General features: G+C 56.8%; 1 protein-coding gene across 2 annotated transcripts in view; it reads left to right on the forward strand.

Moving 5' to 3' along the window:
- Window positions 1-17,590, forward strand: part of ARHGAP42 (Rho GTPase activating protein 42) — a 145,048-nt gene that overhangs the window by 80,697 nt on the left and 46,761 nt on the right. For both annotated transcript variants that reach the window (XM_037504781.2, XM_054692970.1), the window contains exon 4: window positions 13,014-13,085. In XM_037504781.2, the coding sequence (XP_037360678.1) occupies window positions 13,014-13,085 (72 nt within the window). The remainder of the gene's footprint in view (window positions 1-13,013; window positions 13,086-17,590) is intronic.

The following is a 17,590-nucleotide window of genomic DNA, read 5'->3' on the forward strand; positions in this document are numbered from 1 at the left end:
GCTTACCGCCGGGGAACATCACGGAAACTTCCGACCCGTGGCCTGTGATGCACGCAGCTGCCCCAGCTCACACTCGGACAGGCTGTCGATGTTTATCTTGAAATGAAGGATAAATAGAAGGAAGCAGCGTCTGATTTGAAGCTGTGAGGTCAGGCGCCACCGCCGACGGCCGAGCCTCACCTCCACGGGCTCCCAGGCCTGCGGCCGGGCGGGGCGGCGGGCCTGGCCCTCCCCTGCTCCCTGGGCCTCCGTCCCCCTGCGTCCCTGCACGGCGCGGAAGGCTGCATCATCCGGCGTTCCCGGACTGATGAGTTGTTGGACGGTGTCGACGTGACTTCACGAGAGCCCGAGATGTCGGGGTGACGGGAGGCCTGTTCCGGCAGGAGAGCGGGGCTGCCTGCCCAGGAGCAGTGGCCACCCGCAGCCCGCAGCCCCTTCCACCGGTGCTGGGGCTGCTGCTTGTGTTTGCCGGGCCTGGAGCTGCGTCTCCTCCCCCGGCAGTGGCTCTTCACGGCGTCGAGGAAGCACAAAGCAGGCCGCGTCTGTGTCTGCCACCGGCAGGGCCCGGGTCTGGCCTGTCAGCTGTCGCCAGCCGCATTCCCTGAAGCAGCAGCAGCTCACACACCTGGTTCATAGCTCCTGTGAACAAAGTATCTCAAGCCGTGGCCCAGGGGCGCGACCCAAAGAGATTGGGGGTTGATGATGCATGAGGTGGCGGGGTTTTCTCTCGGGGCCTCCTGTTCCCACATAGGAAGGGGCTTATCCGCCACGTTTGTGGGGACTGAGTAGGATGGACAGTCCTGGGTTGGCGCCTGGTGACGGCCCCACGGCAAGGGCTGGAAGAGGGACTTGCCTCGCTGGGTGAGGCGCGCTTCAGACACCTGTTCTGTGGGACGCTTATGACCCGGTCGGATTCTGGAGAAGACCAGGACAGAAGCCCTGACATGGAACTTGTTTGGGAAGTGATTCTTGGCTGTGACGAAGTGCCCATGCCCTGTGCCTGGCAAAGTTTAAAAGCAAATCTTTGCAGAATAAATCCCATCTCTCGCCGCCGTATCGTCGGGCTTAGAGAACGCTGGGGTGCTCGTGGATTTGTGTCATTCCATATCGAAGCTCTGACGTTTTTCTCAATGTTTCCTGGTTTGATTTTTTTTAAAGATTTATTTATTTATGCATGCAAGAACTGGGGTGCAGGCCAGAGGTGCAGGAGGGGGTGAGAGGATCCACCAGAGACAGAGTGGGGAGCAGAACAGGCGGATCTACTGAAATCCACTGCTGAGGGGAGCAGCGGGTAAGACAGGAGAGGTCTGCTGCGCCATGTGGGTCAGCTCCCTGGCCGGGGATCGAACTCATGCTGCAGTGGCTGCAGAGAGCTTCACAGGCTGCGTCTTAACCCCTTGCACCACCAGGGAGGCCCCTGCTGGTTTGATTTTTAACAACAGTGTGATTCACTTTGTGGCTTATTGAACTGAGGATTTATTGCAGAAGATTTTCTCTCCTGCCCCCACCCTCGTCCCCCAGAGACCCTCAAAATAGTCCCATCCAGGCCGTCCTTACAGGGGTCGTTTATAGGGAAGACGTGTGTGTGTCTGAGCTGCTGCTGCTGCCTCGTCTTAAGCTAACAAGCCCCAGTGACAGCGTTTCCTGTGTTTGTTTATATCAAGATAGTGCGTGACATAAACACCCCAAGTGAGTGTCGTACCCGGGAGCGTGGACCACGAGGAGGGGCGTGACTGTGACTCTATTCCTGACCACCCCTTCGTCTCGCCCCCCAGGGCAGGCGGAAGCGTCCACTGTACGTTCGCCGTTGCAGGAATGGCTCCCTGATCGCCCCCGTGACCGGGCGGATTCTCACCTCAGCATCAAATTATCACAACTCAGCATTTCGTCAGCCAAGAAAACCCGCTCGCGTTCCCCTCCGCGTGGCGCTTGATCACACGCGTGCATGGGGCGTCCACACAGCCGGGGAAGCGTGTTTTGGGAAGCAGTAGACGCTGCGTCTCGCTTCTCACGCCCCTGTGATGGGGACCCAGGTGGGCACATTCCAGGCTCTGGAAGCACCAGGAGAGGCCAGGGAGAGGCGTCTCCTCGCTCTCAGGCTGCAGCTCTCCCTCGGCTTTAGCTCTTTTTGCTCAACCGCGCCCATGTCCGTGTGACTTGCCTGGGGGCGAGGCCTGTTTTGCTCCTGTCCAGGCTTTCATGAGGCCCAGTGGGGTGGACGGTGACGGCCCGGCCACCTGGCCCGGTTTCCAGCCCCGGCTCCGCCCCTCCGGCCGTCTGCGACCCGTGCGGTGACGCTGGCACTTGGCCCATGTCCTGATGGACGGGCCCTGGCGCCGTCCTCACTGGGGGTGTGCGGGCCTGGGAGGCACCTGGCCCGGGGGAGGTGCTGCTGCTTTGTTGTCCCGTGTGGCCCCAGGGTCAGTTTCCCCTCCCGGGCGGGGGGCCCTAGTGACTGGTCTCTTCCCCGCCTTCGTCACGCCGCCCCTTACTCCCGTGCCCGGTCGGCTGCCCAGTGCCCAGCTGAGAGCAACAGCCGGTCTTCAGGAGAGCACCGGGTGCGATCGCCCTCCAGGACGGAGCAGAGAGAACCGAGAAGTGACGGTGTTTGTTACATTTGAGGGTCACGGCTCTTTGCTTTCTCATGTTCTGCCCCCATGTCTGATGACCACAGGTCACTGCAAATTAGTGCTGTTTTTTTTTTTTTTTTTTTGACGTGTGACTGAATTTTCTCCTGAAGATAAAACCCATGAGCTTAGCCAGAGCGCGCGGCCTTTTCACGCAGGATCTGCCAGAGCGCATGTGATGGAAACACTTGTTTACTTTCAAAAACAGTCGTGTAGAGGCAGGTGGCCGTCCTCAGGGCTGTCATGAGGCGTGGAAGTTGCTCGTTGGAGGTACCCGGTGCCTCGGGAATAGCTTTGCTTGTGGACGGAGCCCTGGCGTGTGTTTCCACGCCGGCCGGGCGCCCGGCTGACAGTGACATTCAATGTTGCGTCGGCAGCACCACACGGGGCGCCGGGCATCATGGAGGCGGCGGCGCAAGGCAGGGCGCTGGTGAACAAGCAAGGTCCTGGCCTTTTTACTGATAGAATCATCACCCAGCATCATTCCGTGGGGCAGGAGGACGGGGAGAAAAGGCTGGTGACACTAAGGAGCGTGTTTTGTCCTCTAGGGCCTCGGGGGGACTTGAGTCTGCGGACGAGATAATTCTTACCTGCTGGATGACCAAGTGTTGGCATCAGAACCAGACCCCAGGCCCCGGCCGTGGCTCCAAGCTTATCAACAAGGCATCCACTGAGCAGCTTCTGGGGTCCCCTGTCATACCTGGGTCCTCGCCCCCCAACCCCGCCCCGGGCATTCCCGGTCACACCTCCCGACGCACGCCCCTCCCAGGGTGATCAAGCTTTCTGCTCTTGGTTGATTTGAAGGGCACCTTGTGAGGTTTGGCTCCTCTGACTGCTTGACCAGGCCGTCCTGACCGTCGTGTAGGGACTCGGAGCTGCAGGTGACAATAGTGGTGGCCAAACTGGCCGCTTAAGTCTTGGAGACTCACAATTAAGAGCCCTTTGCAGCCTGCCTCGGGCTGGTTGGGAGCTGCCTCACGCGTGACGTGCATGTGAGTGTCTGGTTCGCGAGAGCTGTCCGTAGGCAACGCTTGACGTAGCTCCTAGCATCGGGTTCACCTCCAGCATCCTCCGCAGTCCACATCACTGGAACCTGCTGTCTGCAGACGCGTGAAGCTAAACCTTTGTCGTCTCTGCTAGAGAAGAACTCTGCGCGGGGTGTGGCTGTGGCGCTCGGAAGTCCAAGGCCCAGGTTTTGTATCGAGTGTGAGGAGTTTACTCGTTTTCGGGTGTTGGAAAGACGTGCTAATTGGACATGTCACAAGCTCAGAGATGCCTAAAGAGATGCTTTAATAAGCAGATCAAGGGAAGCTGGCATAGTTCCCCCTCTTGACAGTCATTGGTAGTTTACTATTGGTGCCTTCCACGTGCCCCTTTGGTTGTAGGCAGTCACGGTGGAAGAGCTAACCTCCGGCACTCTGGGGTCTCTGTGAGCATGCACATGTGTGTGCGGGGGGTGTGTGAGGCATGTGTGTGCACGCCTGTTGGACGTGTGCAGCCGTGATTTGTTGGACGTGTGCAGCCGTGATTTGTGATGCCTGCTGCTCCGGGGTGTGAAGCCTCCCGTCGGCTGAGCTCAGCCACAGCTCGCTGAAGGCAAGGGGCTGAGCCGCTCTCGGGGTGTCTCTTCCAGCAGACCCCCCCCCCACTGTCCCCGCCTGTCTCTCCGGTTCATGCCGGCTCCCTGTGCTAGTCAGGCCATGCTCGCCTGTGTCTCTGCCCTGCACAATTCCTCCTTCTATCCCTCTTCTATCCAGTTCCCTTCTCTTCCCACCCGATTATGGCAAAACTGCAATAAGCCATTTAGGAAAAGGCATCGTCTTTGGGTTGTTTCTAATCTTCCCTAAGGTTTTAACAATCTGCCATTGCGTAAATACAGAACAATTTTGATGAGAAGACATTAACACGTGGCTGCTAAAATGTAGTTGCCGTCACAGGACGGCCTCCGGGAGTTCATTTACTGCGTCTCCTTTTCTTTGGTAAACTCATAGGGAGTATTCGCAGTTTGCTTGAATTCACAAAGGAAGACTTGGGAATAGATGAAATGATTTAAATTTTTCTCTCCAAAAATCAAGTGGCCAAGAGCACGTCGTGACCAAGATCAAGACGAGGAAGCTTGACACCAGCAGAAGTCGCTGCAGCAGAGGGCGTGGGAGGACGCGAGCAATGAATCACGTCAGCTGTCAGCTTGCGGCAGCTCCCTCCCCGGCCCCTCACACAGGCCACGCTGACCCTTTAGTCCTGGGGAGGCGGCTGGGGAGGGGGAATCTGGAGGTCACAGTGAACTCAGCTGGGATCCACAGTGGTTTTGAGGTGGATGCAAGGAGAGGGGTCTGTTTTCATCAGCAGAAAGCACTGGTAGAGCAGACAGCTGGGGCACAGGAATCTCTTTGATTCCTCCTGTGGCTTCACTGATGTGAGCTTTCTCGGAACCTTCTGGGGGTCCCAGAGGTGCCCAAGTCCAGCAGGTCATTCCTGAGAATGACCAGCGGGGAGGAGCTGCTGAGCTCCCCTGTGCGGGACCGGCTGTGCCAGCGTGTCCTTGGCGTGTGACCTGGGAGGGGATCCAGCTGTTTGCGTGACACGCCCCTCGATGCTGCATCTTGGCCACCAGCAACAGTATTTGTCATGGTGAACATCTGTGCTGTCTGGGCGATTGTTCTAAGGAACTTTTGAGATGTCCGTTCCAAGCGGACCCTTCACCGATCCCGTTATTGACGGTTGAGAACCCGTCTGAACTCCTCCTGTGCCCTTACCTGAGCCCCACGACTTAGGGGTGCAGAGGAACTGGCGGTCATCAGGCCGGCAGTGAGCCTCCAGCGTGGAGGGGGCGCCGGGTTCTGGTGTTGAAAATGCCGCCCAGGTACCCCAGTGCCTTCAGATCCACATGCTCACGGCGCCGCCTGTGACCGCGCGCCGGGAAGAAGGAGCCAAAGGAGCTTTAAGTACAACGCGAGGCTCCTAAGATGGACAACTTTCCTCTCTGGTTCAAACAACGCTGTCTTCAGAGCATTTCATTTGGTACAAGCCGGAGTTAGGGCTGTTAGAGGAGAGCGGATCGTATGAGATTGGACGTTTACGCTCTCCCCACGCTCTCCGCGGGCCCGTGAAGCAGTCAGAGGCTCCTTGCTTGAATGGTTTTCCCTCCCTCGTCTTGGGAGTGGAGGTGGTTTTATTTTCAAAGAACAGACATTCTGGTTTCATTGAAAAAGAACAGACCTCACTTTGAGGGGGATTCGGTGCAGCCAGAGGTTCTAGCAGAGAGGATCGCTTGCTGGTTTTGCACTTAAGAAGCCTTGATATTCGGTGTGTGGGGGTGAGATTCTACTCTAAGAACTCCAGTAGCAACTTCCTAGTCATTTGAAAAATAATCTAGGCATTAAAATTGCTCTGCTCCGAAGAACGGATTTCACAGGAAGCACGCTCGCTTGATGTCTCTTAGCAAACTCCTAGCAATAAACAAAATATGAATTTCATCTTTATAGACAGGCTGTGAGGCAAAGCGTTTTATCATATTCATTGTACAGAAAGGAAAACTGGGTCTTGGGGGGTTTGAATAGCTCGGCCAGGATCCTGCTGCTGCCCGGGGAGAAGCCTGCAACAGGGCACAAGGATTTATTTGGCTACTCGGACACACAAGGTGGGGGTTTCGTGTGGCACCATTCTCCAGAAGCTTCGGTTCCTTCTCCTGGTACGTTGCTACAGGAAAAGGATGCCTGTCGGGAAGAGCAGCGGAAGGAGAAAGTCATGCTGACTTTCGGGGTGTTGGAGCTCAGCACGTGAGGGTCGGGGAGGGCTGGAGGGAGCACTGGTTTTACAGACAGGCGCAAAGAGCACACTGTTGAAGCCGCCAGGAAGAGTCAGCGGGAATCCGCACGGCTCTGCCCTGCCGGGTCACCCTCCACAGCTCTGACTTTCTGGATGAAGAAAGGATTTTTCGGCATCACGTGCCCACGCTGAGATCAAGTGCTGCGCGCTGAGTCTTTGATTTAGGAGGCAAAGGTCCTGTCTGTCCTCCACCCCCGTGCGCTCTGACCTTGGGCTGCTCCGAAGTGCTGTGGGTGGGCCGTGCTGACCGAGAGAACGGTCTCCTAGGCGACGGGGGAGCTGACTGACCGGTACCCAGAGGAAGCGCCTTGCCCGTCACCCCAGGTTAGAACTCTGGCCTCATGTTCCCAGTTGCAAGCACCAATGGGAAGTAACCCCTTCGTACCCGGGTCCGCGTAGAGGGGCCTTCTGCACCAGGTACGCTCCGTCCACTGTCTAGCGCCTGCCTTGGTGATCTTCCCTCTCGGCGGGGCTTGGCCCTGCTGGCATCTCAGCGTGGTGTTCCAGACTCGCCGCCTGCTGCTCCAGATCGTTGCGAATGCCCCAGCTCCTCTCTTGGAAGCCGGGCCTTCTCGTGCTCTCCGAACGCTTGAGGCGGAGCACGGCCACCCCCTGTCCCGGAGCCGTCCAGTAAACTGAGGGTGACGGGGCGTTACCATCCTGATGGCGACACGCTGTGACTGGCACCGGCAGCCCTGGACTTCCATCCACGCCTCGACAGGGGAGAGTGAAAGTTTCCGGACGCTCCCCTTTCTGAAGACTCTCGCTCCATCCCTGGGCGGGGCACGTGCTGAGGAGGCTCTCAGCAGTGAAAAGCAGGCGCTGGAATCTGCAGGAGAGTCTGAAGCCCCCGGCCCGCAGGAAGTCCTGGGTCATGCTTCTCTGAAGAAGAAAACCCAAACAGGCCCGAGAGTCATTCTTCTAACCACAGGAAAATGCTTCTCACCATCACTCGTGCGTGATTTACGAGCACTCCCTTGTGGCTGTTTATTCCAACTACTTGAAGGAGCAAAAGCACAGCGGCAGGAAGCTCCATCCGCCGCTCGATGTCATGTGCCCGTGGTGAGTGTCTGGCCAGCAACGCCGGGTCCCGGAGCCGCCTCCAGCACCAGGTCGGCCTCTGCTCCAGGAGACACGTGAGGTCGTTGGTGCTCTTGACGTTTTAATAGGAACCAACCTGAAAAAAATAAGTTTTTTCAATGCAAGCTCTAGGTATGGTTTAAGATTCATTCCACAGTTGATGGCGTCTTCCTCCCTCCACGAGACATCTCCAGGAATTGATGTCGTCATCAGTATCGAGGCGAGAAGATTCAAATTGCTTTAGTCGTTTTCCTAAAACCTCTTAGCAAGGTCATGCGACGTAACACATCCCACAAATATGAGCTCTGCACCCCCCTGAACTCTGTGACTTGCTCTTTTTCCCCTGGCACCTTCCGGAAAGAGTTTCATCAGCCTCTTGTGTAAGTCTGGGGCCAGAGAGCTCCGCGGAGCCAAAACTGCATTTCCCTAGATTTTTGGTAACTCACAGGGTCTGTCCCCAGAGGGGCCCTGGAATCACATCTCAGGCACTTTCCACCACCTCTGACATCCTTTTCTTTACTTTTTTTAAAAGATTTACTTTTTATTTATTTATGCATATAAGAGCTGGGGTGCAGGATTCACCAGAGGCAGAGTGGGGAGCAGAACAGGCTGCTGAGGGGAGCAGCGGGGAGACAGGAGGGGTCTGCTGTGCCATGTGGGTAGTTCCCTGGCTGGGGATCGAACTCGTGCTGCAGAGTCTGCGGATAGCTTCATAGCGCTGAGACTAACCCCTGCGCCATCGGGAGGCCTCCGACATCCTTTTCTTTGATTGTGCCACAGCCATGGTAACGCTTTCCAGCCTGCCACGGATTTAACACCTTCTGACCGTCACACTTGGATTATTTCAGAATTTAATAATGTCATCATGTGCTGGCCCTGCGTGGGGCTGAAAGGCCCTCATCCCCCGGAGACGGTGCAACAATGAGGGCCCAAAGCAGGTCAGCGGGTGTGGGTGGCCTCCGTGCCCTCGACGTGCGGGTGTTTCCAGTTTGACCTCAAAAGTGAAGCTCACCTGCTGTCCGCCGAGCACACGGGAGGGCGTGACGCTCCAGCCGTGAAACCACACGGAGGTGATAGTGGCCTTTGGAAAGATTGAGCTTCGATGTAGTCTCGGTGGGAGGTGGCGCCGTAGGTGGGCGAGTCTGTTGGATGAATTTGGATCTAATTTCCAGCACCGAGGAGCTGCATCCCAAGTCCTCTCTCTCAGGACCGCGTCGCCGGTGCTGTGATGAGCGAACATTGATGGAGAGCCTGCCACGCGCCACATGTGTTCTATTTGTTTTCATAAATGCATATTCCTCTTCCAATTTTGATAAAAACCCGAAGAGCTAAGGGAAGCACTCTGAGTCCCGGCAGCCTCGGTGCCAGCAGCCGAAGGGACTCGGGCAGCTTCACTGTAACACACTCGCCTAATACGTTCCAGATGACTTTCAGATGCTGAACCTCATTAGTCATCTAAAATAAACTTTAGCCTCAATATTGTGAAGAGCTTAGCATGGTGCGGGGCCCAGAGCAGCACCCGCCACATCACATGATGGCCGCGTCTGTGTTGTTATCTCTCGCCTCCTGGCACGACCCCCCACACCCCACCCCGTCTTGTCTGTCCAGTGCTGACCGCTGGGACGTGCCCCCCCCCCATTTCACCATGATAGAATGAGAGGAAAGGGGAAAAAAAGATTAAAAGATTGAAAAAATCTCCAAACCAAAGAAAAGTGAGGAAACGTGGGGAAGGAACTAGCGCGGGCCCCAGGGGTAACTGGCACGCCGCTGGCCACCCGGACTCTGCTCCCCTCGCTGGCCGTGCCCAGTCGGGCTGCGTTAGGGAACTGGCGAGCCTGGAGCTTCTGGAACCGCGTTGGATCCCGGGCCCCAACTGTCCGCTGCCTTTCTCGGGCCTTTCCTTCCTAATTAAAACTTCTTGCCCGCTCATTTTGGCTAGTCCTGCCATTTTGAAGCCAGATGCTGTGACAGACAGTCCCTTTGCGCCTTCCCACGGCACCGGGCGTAATAGGTCCCGAGGGAAACTCACTGCCCAAGCCCTCCCTGCTCCTCCCCCTGCTCTCACCGTGACGCCGAAGGGTCAGCGCCTGGGGCGGGACCCCCGTGTCACCCTGGCTTCTTCCCGGGCTCCTCTGTGTTTGCCGTAGAACTGCCTCGGCCCTTTCCTGGACTCGCCCCTGGACACTCATTGAGTCCCTGTGGCTTCAAGCTCGAGCTGCTCTCTCGGCCCCTGATCTGGCTTGGCCTGTCTGCATCTCTCGATTCTTAACATCCCCGCAGCCCCTGGCTCGGGACGCGTGGCCTCGGCTCGGGAGGAAGCCGCCCTCCTCAGCTCAGGAGCCAGCAGTGAGTCATGTTGCGGCTGCTCTGGCTGGATTTGGGGGGCCATCCGGCCATCCCTTACTCTAGCGGAATGAGTCTGACCACGTAGACGCTTGTCCGGTCAGATAATGTCCTTGTGAGTTGAGAAACGGCGCAGATTTGATGGCACCTGCTACGTGCCAGCCGGTCTGGAGCGTTTGACGAGCGCTTTCTTCCCCTGCCGTGTCCTCGCCTCTCCACGGGCCGGGCTGACGTTTATTCCGGCAGTTCCCTGTTCCCGGGGCAGTCACTTTCCGCTGTGTGTCCGGGTCACCCCCACGATCCAGAGGCTGCCGTAACTTCTGCGGTTCTCATAGCTCCTCCCTCTTGTCAGAATCCTGTTGTGCTTCTCAGGGGTTCTGCGGAAGTTACCACGTAAACTCTTCTCGGAGGAGTCGGTTTCAGCGTCACCCTTTCCCCAGTGTTACCTGCTCCTCACGAGTGCTTCTGATTAGGGTTAGGGTTAGGGTTAGGGTTAGGGCACGTGAGCACGTCCCCACCCTCGCTCCCTCTTCAAGCAGACATTCTGGAGAGCGTAACCCGTGCCCTCAGCCCCCCGGCTCACAGGTCCACGGCGTGCCTGGCACGTGTGGCAACGCCCAGTGACCGGCGTGGGGCCAGGCCAGCTCCTTCAGGGCCCTCGTGGGGAAAGGCCATCGCCGACCCTGCACCCACACGGACTTGGACAGATGCCCACTGTGGTGGATCCAGGCAGAGAGGCCGGCAGGTGAAAACAGAATGGGAAAAAAACTGAAAACATAGAATATTTAGAAAATGCAGGATGTGATTCTTGGTTTATTTGGCAAGAGCCAAAGCACTTACTCCGTGGAGGGCACTGAGCAATTCACCTTGGCCGCTTCAGTGCTGAGATCGTGGTCGGGGTAGAGGCCGCAGCTGACGTGGGTCGGTGGCCGCCCAGAAGCTGCCTTAGAGCAGATGCCCGAGCTCAGTGCCTGGGCCTCCCTGGGCAGCACCGCGTCCACCGCAGCGGTGCTGACCCTCCCCCTCTTGAGGACGTCCTCCTTGTTTAAGGTGGGCCCGGTGCGCAGCGCGTGCCCCTGGGCAGAGCGTGTGCCCGGCAGAGGACAGGCGCTCTGGCCTTGGCTGTTTTCCCCAGGCAGACGCGGCTGTGGGGTCGGAATCAGCAGCTGAGTTCCTCTGGAGCGTCTGGGTCTCTGTGTAGATGTTTGTGGGCTCATGAGCCCCAAGAGGACCTCGAGAGTGGGAATGGAAAGTGGGGCCGCTCTGCTGCTGCTGCATCACCTTTTCCAGAAGGGCGGCACACAGTCTCTGCCCGGCTCAGAGAGAGGCCGGGCCCTGGGGGCGGAAGCGTTGACGGGCTGTCTCATCGCAGGGCATTTGAGGTCCTCCTTGCAAGACCTGGCGTCTCGCTTTGCTCCGCTCGGGAGGCCTGGATTGTGGAAATCGCCTGCTCTCCAGCTTTGATTCCTGCGTGCATGTAGATGGCGAAGCTTCCGAAGTAAAAGAGGGTTTTGTCTTCATCTTGGCATTTGCTAATTATGTGATAGGTTATGTTAGCGCAGGGGTAACGTGAACCCCAATTGTGCTAACAAGGCGTACTCTCCCCCCAGCTGGATTGAGGTGTGACACACACACACACACACACACACACACACACACACACGGCTGTTCTGGTCGGAAATGTGCACGGGGTTGATTTGATCCATTTATATGTGACACAGTTATTGCCGCCACACCCTCAGCTCCGGCCCCTCACACGGGCACCAGTTCTTTCATGTGTGGTGAGAATGTTCCGCCTTAGTTCTTTCTAAAAGTCTTTTTTTATCATCAAGATTCCCTTCCCGCTTGATCCTGTCTTTGGAAATGTCGGAGTCTCTGCCTGCAGGCCCTGCCGCCACCCCCCGCCACCCCCCAGGATTCTTACAGATCAGTGTGCAAAGATTTACGTGTTTTGCAGTTTAAGTGAATCCCAGTTTGCTGCTGAGTGCTGAGCTGCTGCTCACCGAGCTGAGAGCAGATACTATTTTAGTGGGGTGGAAATGTTATAGGACAGGGAGAGGGGCAGCCCAAGCCCCGCAAACCTGCCTATTCTAAATGGGTTCTGCCATCCGCCGCATCAACACAAAACATAGGAGACTTTAATGGGAAGGAACTTTAATAAAACTAGGAAACAATACAGGTAAGGCAAAGAGTCTAGTTTCTAAATGAAGCACCTAAAGTCACCCGTCCCCTCGTGGGTAAAAGTCCATCCATATGGGATTGGCCCAGAGCAAGGCCCCAAAGCCTGCCACAAGTCTAAAGCATCTTCCAGTGGGGACCCACAGAAAAGGGTCACAAACAACCAGACAAGCCCGGAAGGAAAAGAGCAAAATCAACATCAAGATAAAAGCTGCCATTGTCACCTCCCCACGGGTCTCACCCACATCTGTGTCACCCAGTCCACGACCAAAAGACAAGCGCAGTTTCTTCACGTGTCTCTAGGCTCCATGTGCCTCCTCCAGGTCTCCTTGCTCCATCCTGCTTCCTTCCTCAGTCTCTTCTTGCAGCTTCCTCTCTTCCTGCTCAGCTCCACCCTCCCTTGGGTGGGGCAGGGAACCTCCCCCTTTCCTGGGGACCACCCTGTTACAGAAAGATTATGAGGACATTCAGGCCAACCCCAAGTGTAAGGACTCTAATTCAAGAGGGGGAAAATGAGCCGTATTTTATTTTGCAGCTGGAGAATGATAGCGTTCTAGTGGCAAAACGGAAGCACTTTTAAATGGTTCATTTTTAAAACGACGCTTAACTGACTGCATTCACCAGTGTAATTAAAGGTATTTGTAAATTTAATATCCAATTGCTATTACTTAGTTAAGTCTTCGAATACAAAATTTAAATATTCGCACCAAGATCGGATGGCCTGTACTTGTTCTCACATTATTCACATTATTGTTTGGATCAAGAGAGATGATTTGTAACAAGATCTTGAAGTGGAAAAACACTGCGCAGCACACAAGGTGTTTTTATTTCATTTATAGAAGCAAACAAGAACAAAAGCTGTTTATTGGAAAAAGCTGAAAACAGGAGCCATTTCTTGGTCAATGTTGTTGGAATGAAATTATGTGGAATTTAATGTATTTGCATTTTTAATTTCAGATTCAAAACGCTAATGATGTGTTAATTGCACCACTGGAGAAATTTCGGAAAGAGCAGATAGGAGCCGCAAAAGTAAGTGCTGCGTTTTATTATCCTTCAGATCTCCTCCTGGTGAAGAACTGGGGCATCATTTCAGAAGTGAACATTTGTGAAATGAGAATGACCTTTTAAAAAATTCTGCACGTCATTTTTAACTTTTGCACAGAGCCTGTTACAAAGGCTGGAATTCTGCTCCACATAAAAGATGTCCTTCTACTAGCAGGGGAAGTGCCACCATGTGATCAGCGAGACCCTCCCTCCCGGCAAAGACAGGAAACTATTCTAAAGAGACGGGGAAAGGGTGGCAGAATTCTGAGGCTTGTATACAATAAAAATTAGCCACAGGGCACATGGAAAATTCAGGCAATAATTGTAAAAGCACATTTATTATCTTTTGCATTTTCTTTTTCTTTTTTTTTTTTTAAGATTTATTTATGTATGCATACAAGAGCTGGGTGCAGGCCAGTGGTGTGGGGGGTGAGAGGATTCACCAGAGACAGAGTGGGGAGCAAAACAGGCAGATTGACTGAAACACCCTGCTGAGGGGAGCAGTGGGGAGACAGGAGAGGTCTGCTGCACCATGTGGGCAGCTCCCTGGGCAGCTGGGATCGAACTCCTGCTGCAGTGGCTGCAGACAGCTTCATAGGTTGCGTGTTAACCCTTGCGCCACCAAGGAGGCCATTTGCATTTCCTTTTTCATTACCAGTGCAAGCATGTGTTTGTGGAAAAGCTTGAGATGATCGACTGTGTATCCAGGACATCTCCCCGGGTTGAATAACTCCTGAGGTTTACTCACATTGTCTTTCTTAGACACACACCTTGGGTACCTGCTCAAGGTCATCATGTGAGACCATGGATTTAGGGTTTCCAAAAACAGCCCGTCACCACACAGCTCTCACCGCCCCCTTCTGTCTGGTTTTCCCTCGGGTCCGCGAGGAGTCCCCTCTCACCTCACTCTCCCCGGGAGCTGCACTGTGCATTCCTGCTCAGAGCTCGTTCTCTGCCCTCCCCTTGGCCTCAAGCTGAGATAACCTACAAGCCGGGTAGGGTCAACCTGGAGCGTGTTTCCATCTTGAATTGTTGGTCGCCCCATGACGACACCTTCAATGGCTCTTGAGACGGTTTGATCCCAAAATGCAGACGTTGCACAGCGCGGCCTTTGCTCTGTGTCCCCACCACAGCCCTCCCTCGCCGGGCGCCGGGGAGCCCGCCTTTCTGTAGATCCCGGCCCTCGCCCTGCCTTTGTCCACACGCTCCCCGCTGCTGGCCTGTTGCGGCCTCACCAGCTCCCCACGGCTGTGTCTTACCCAGTGCCGGGAAGATGCCTTCCTCATCCGTTCCCCTTCCAGAGTTAGTTTTCCTTTCCCTTCTTGAGATGCAGGTGGTCTGCATCTTACTTTCTGTAAAAAGCTACCACTAGCTCGAGCCAGAGGCTTGCGTGCATTTCTCCAGCAACTGTGCGCGATGATCAGGGCAGAGGCTAAATCAGGACCACTTTGTGTTAGCGAATTTGGTCAGCACTTGTCACGGCCGTGGCTGGCCGCGCGTGGCCAGTGGGGGTGAGCGAGACGACGGGGAGTGGACGTAACAGACACACGCAGCCTGGCCGTCCCTGTCAGCCCGTGGAGCACAGGCCCCGCGCGCAGGCCGGTGTGGGAAGAAGCCAGGCAGCCGCCTTGAGGAGACACTGACCGACGGACTAAGAGGACAGGGAGAATGTGGCTAGAAGTAGGGGTGCAGGGCTGGGAAGGGGTGAACCCTCCATCCTTCAGGACGGGAGGATGGACACGGGAGGACGGAGCCTGGCGTTTCAGGGCCGGGGGCCAGCGGCGCGCGGTGCTTGCTTCTTCCCGAAAGGGCCCCGAGGGGCCAGAGAGAAGCTGTAACCGGAGAGCGACACGTTGGGTTTTCACGAGTGGCTCTAACTCCCCCTTGTGCAGGGCGGGGAGGAGGCCCCGCTGGGGGACCGGGCCCGGAGTCGGGTGGTGATAGCCCGGCCTGGAGACCGGGGCGCAGCGGGAAGGCCGGGGAGCGGGCTGGAGACGGAGGCTGTGGCAGACCCGGTGGGCTTGGAGCCCCTCCTGAGGTCCGTGACTTCCCTGCCCAGACAGCAGCAACAGCAGGCCCCGCGCCTGGACGGTGTGGGGGTTCAGGATCCCCAGACTCCGCTCGCGGAGATGCCGGGCTGGCGACGGTGTTCGGCTCTGAATTGGGGACAGGCGTGGGGGAGCTGCTGGCTCCGGTCGTGCTCAGGCTCATTCTGCCCCATTTCTGCCCTGCGGACGAGCGGCTCATCAAGATGGGGAAACATCTTGGGCTTGGGGGATTGTGCAGATAAGACAACTCATTTGTCCACCCAAATCCCGGGCCTCTGTGAGCGTGTCCGTGTGGACTCAGGGCTGGGCTGCAAGCCGTGGCTGTAACTGGATGGAAACCCGGCCCGGCCTGCCGAGTTTCGTCCCAGCAGTAAAGCGCGGGCTTTCCTCTCGCGGGCTTGCTCCCGGCTCTGCCCCGGCAGCTCCTCAGGCAGGCTCTGCGTCTCTCGTCTCGGCACGGACACAGGCAGCACGGAGCCAAACCAGAAAGGTCTCCAGAGGGCCTGCAGTTTGCATGGAGCCTGGTGATTTACTGGCTCAGCTGGGGCCGTGACCTCCGCGCTTACTGCAGAGACCGGCGAGGAGTGAGCTCACTGGAGAAAGATTCCAGCCTTGAAAAAAACTTGCCTTATTTGGTAAATGTGGTTAACTGGTCCCAGCTGGTTGTGCTGGTGAGCTCACTGCGAGCGGGATTGTGTCTGTGAGCCAAATGCTGCTATTTCTTATTAGAATTAGAGTGGTAAACCGTATTCGGGTGGTGTTCTTGATGTGCCATCAAAAACATCAAAAGCGAAAGGAGGGGTTTGCGCTTGGAAAGTTGGGGCTCATGTGCGTGGACAAGGTGTCATTTTTCTATTTGTGTTTTCTGGCCTGTTACGCTGCTTACCTTCCTAGTTCCTGGGTGAGAATTTCGGATTTAATGTGGCCTGGAAGGAGAGTGCTCTGGAGACAAGTCTGTGAACACATCTGGACTTTCTTTTGTTATACGCCCGTGTGCGTTTCCTCTGAACATGAGAATTTTCGGGGGCCATCTGGGAGACTTCTTCGCATTACCAAGTAGCCCCTCACATTCAGAAAACCACGGCTGTAGCTCCTGGGGCCTTCTCCGCAGCATCCCTGCCTCTGGTCTGGCCACTTGCTGACTCTTGCTTGCCAGTCACTTGGCTTAGAGACGAAAGTGCTGGCTCTTGAGTCCTGGAGACCTTGGCTTGATCTTGCTCTGCCGTGCGTGGACTGGATGACTGAGGACAGTCCCTTAGCTCCGCGACAGTGCAGCCTGCTGTCCTTCCCTGGGTAGAGGGGAGCTCACGCGGGTGGAGGTGCCATGCAGAATCGCTGCATGGGAAATCTCAGTTCCTCTTTGGAGCGGCAGGAAGGCACAGAGCAGGAGCTCCATGATCCGAGCAGATGGGTAAAGGAGAGTCATGGAGCCCTCAGTGGCTTTTTCAGGCTTTTATTGAGCTTTTTTACGTGCAGTGTGGCACCCAGGTACATGGCAGGTGGAGAGGCGGGGGGGCAGGAGCCTGCAGCCTCCGGTCCCTGGAGTCTTCACTCCCTCTGGGCCCTCGGGCATCTCTCGTGACCTCTGCTTCTCTGCTCGTCCCCTGCTCAAGCTGCCGCTCTGCTGGCGGCCCCATGACGCCGCCCTTATAAGCCAGTCACCGCCCAGGTGCGCCCACCTGTGCGTGCCCAGACGCACTCCGGGTGCCGCCATCAGGCGTGCGTGCAGGACCGCAGGGAGCCCTCATCCGTGCTGATGGCGGGAGGGCGGAGAAGCCTGATGGTTCCTCACTTGCCCACATGCCTTCTGTGCCAGCCGCGGGCTTCCCGGCGTGGCTCTTGCTCGGCCTCACCTGCGGCTGCTCCTGTGGGCCTGGAGGCGTTGCTGTAACGTGGTCGGGCCCGCTGTGCCGCCCCCCAGCATCGTCCATTTCGCAGGGGAGCAGGCGAGAAAGGCTTCTCCGTGGCCTCAGCGTGCGCGAGGCAGCCCCGCCGCAGAGAGCGTTGGCCGGCACGTGAGAGCTCCGGTTCCGCGCCGGACTTGCCCGAGGAGCAGCTTCGGTTTCTCAGGCTCGCCCTGCCCAGAAGCGCGCCGTGTCCCTTCTCGGAGTCCCAGTTCAGGCGGAGCGCGGGCCGCGCTCTCGGGGTGTTTCTGGGCTGGGGGGCTTGTGACCGGCTCAGAGAAGTGAGAAAGGCCTTGCCCCTCTGTGCCCGCTGCCCCGCCTGTCTGCACAGACCACCCTTTGCGGGACCCCGATGGCACCCGCCTTGCGAGGGGCCTGTCTTCTGCGTTTGCTTTGTCTGGGCGGAGAGAGCGGGCGCCCAGCAGCGGAGGCTTGGTCTTCTTGGGACAGGATCCCCGGCTTGGCCTCACCCTCCCCTTTCGCCTGAATCTCCCACCCGCCGGCCCTGGTTCACAGCAGCTTGGCCCCGCGCAGGCCC

This window comes from Talpa occidentalis, unplaced genomic scaffold (genome assembly GCF_014898055.3).
Source record: "Talpa occidentalis isolate TD23 unplaced genomic scaffold, MPIMG_talOcc4v2.1 talOcc4.12, whole genome shotgun sequence".
Classification (NCBI taxonomy): domain Eukaryota; kingdom Metazoa; phylum Chordata; class Mammalia; order Eulipotyphla; family Talpidae; genus Talpa; species Talpa occidentalis.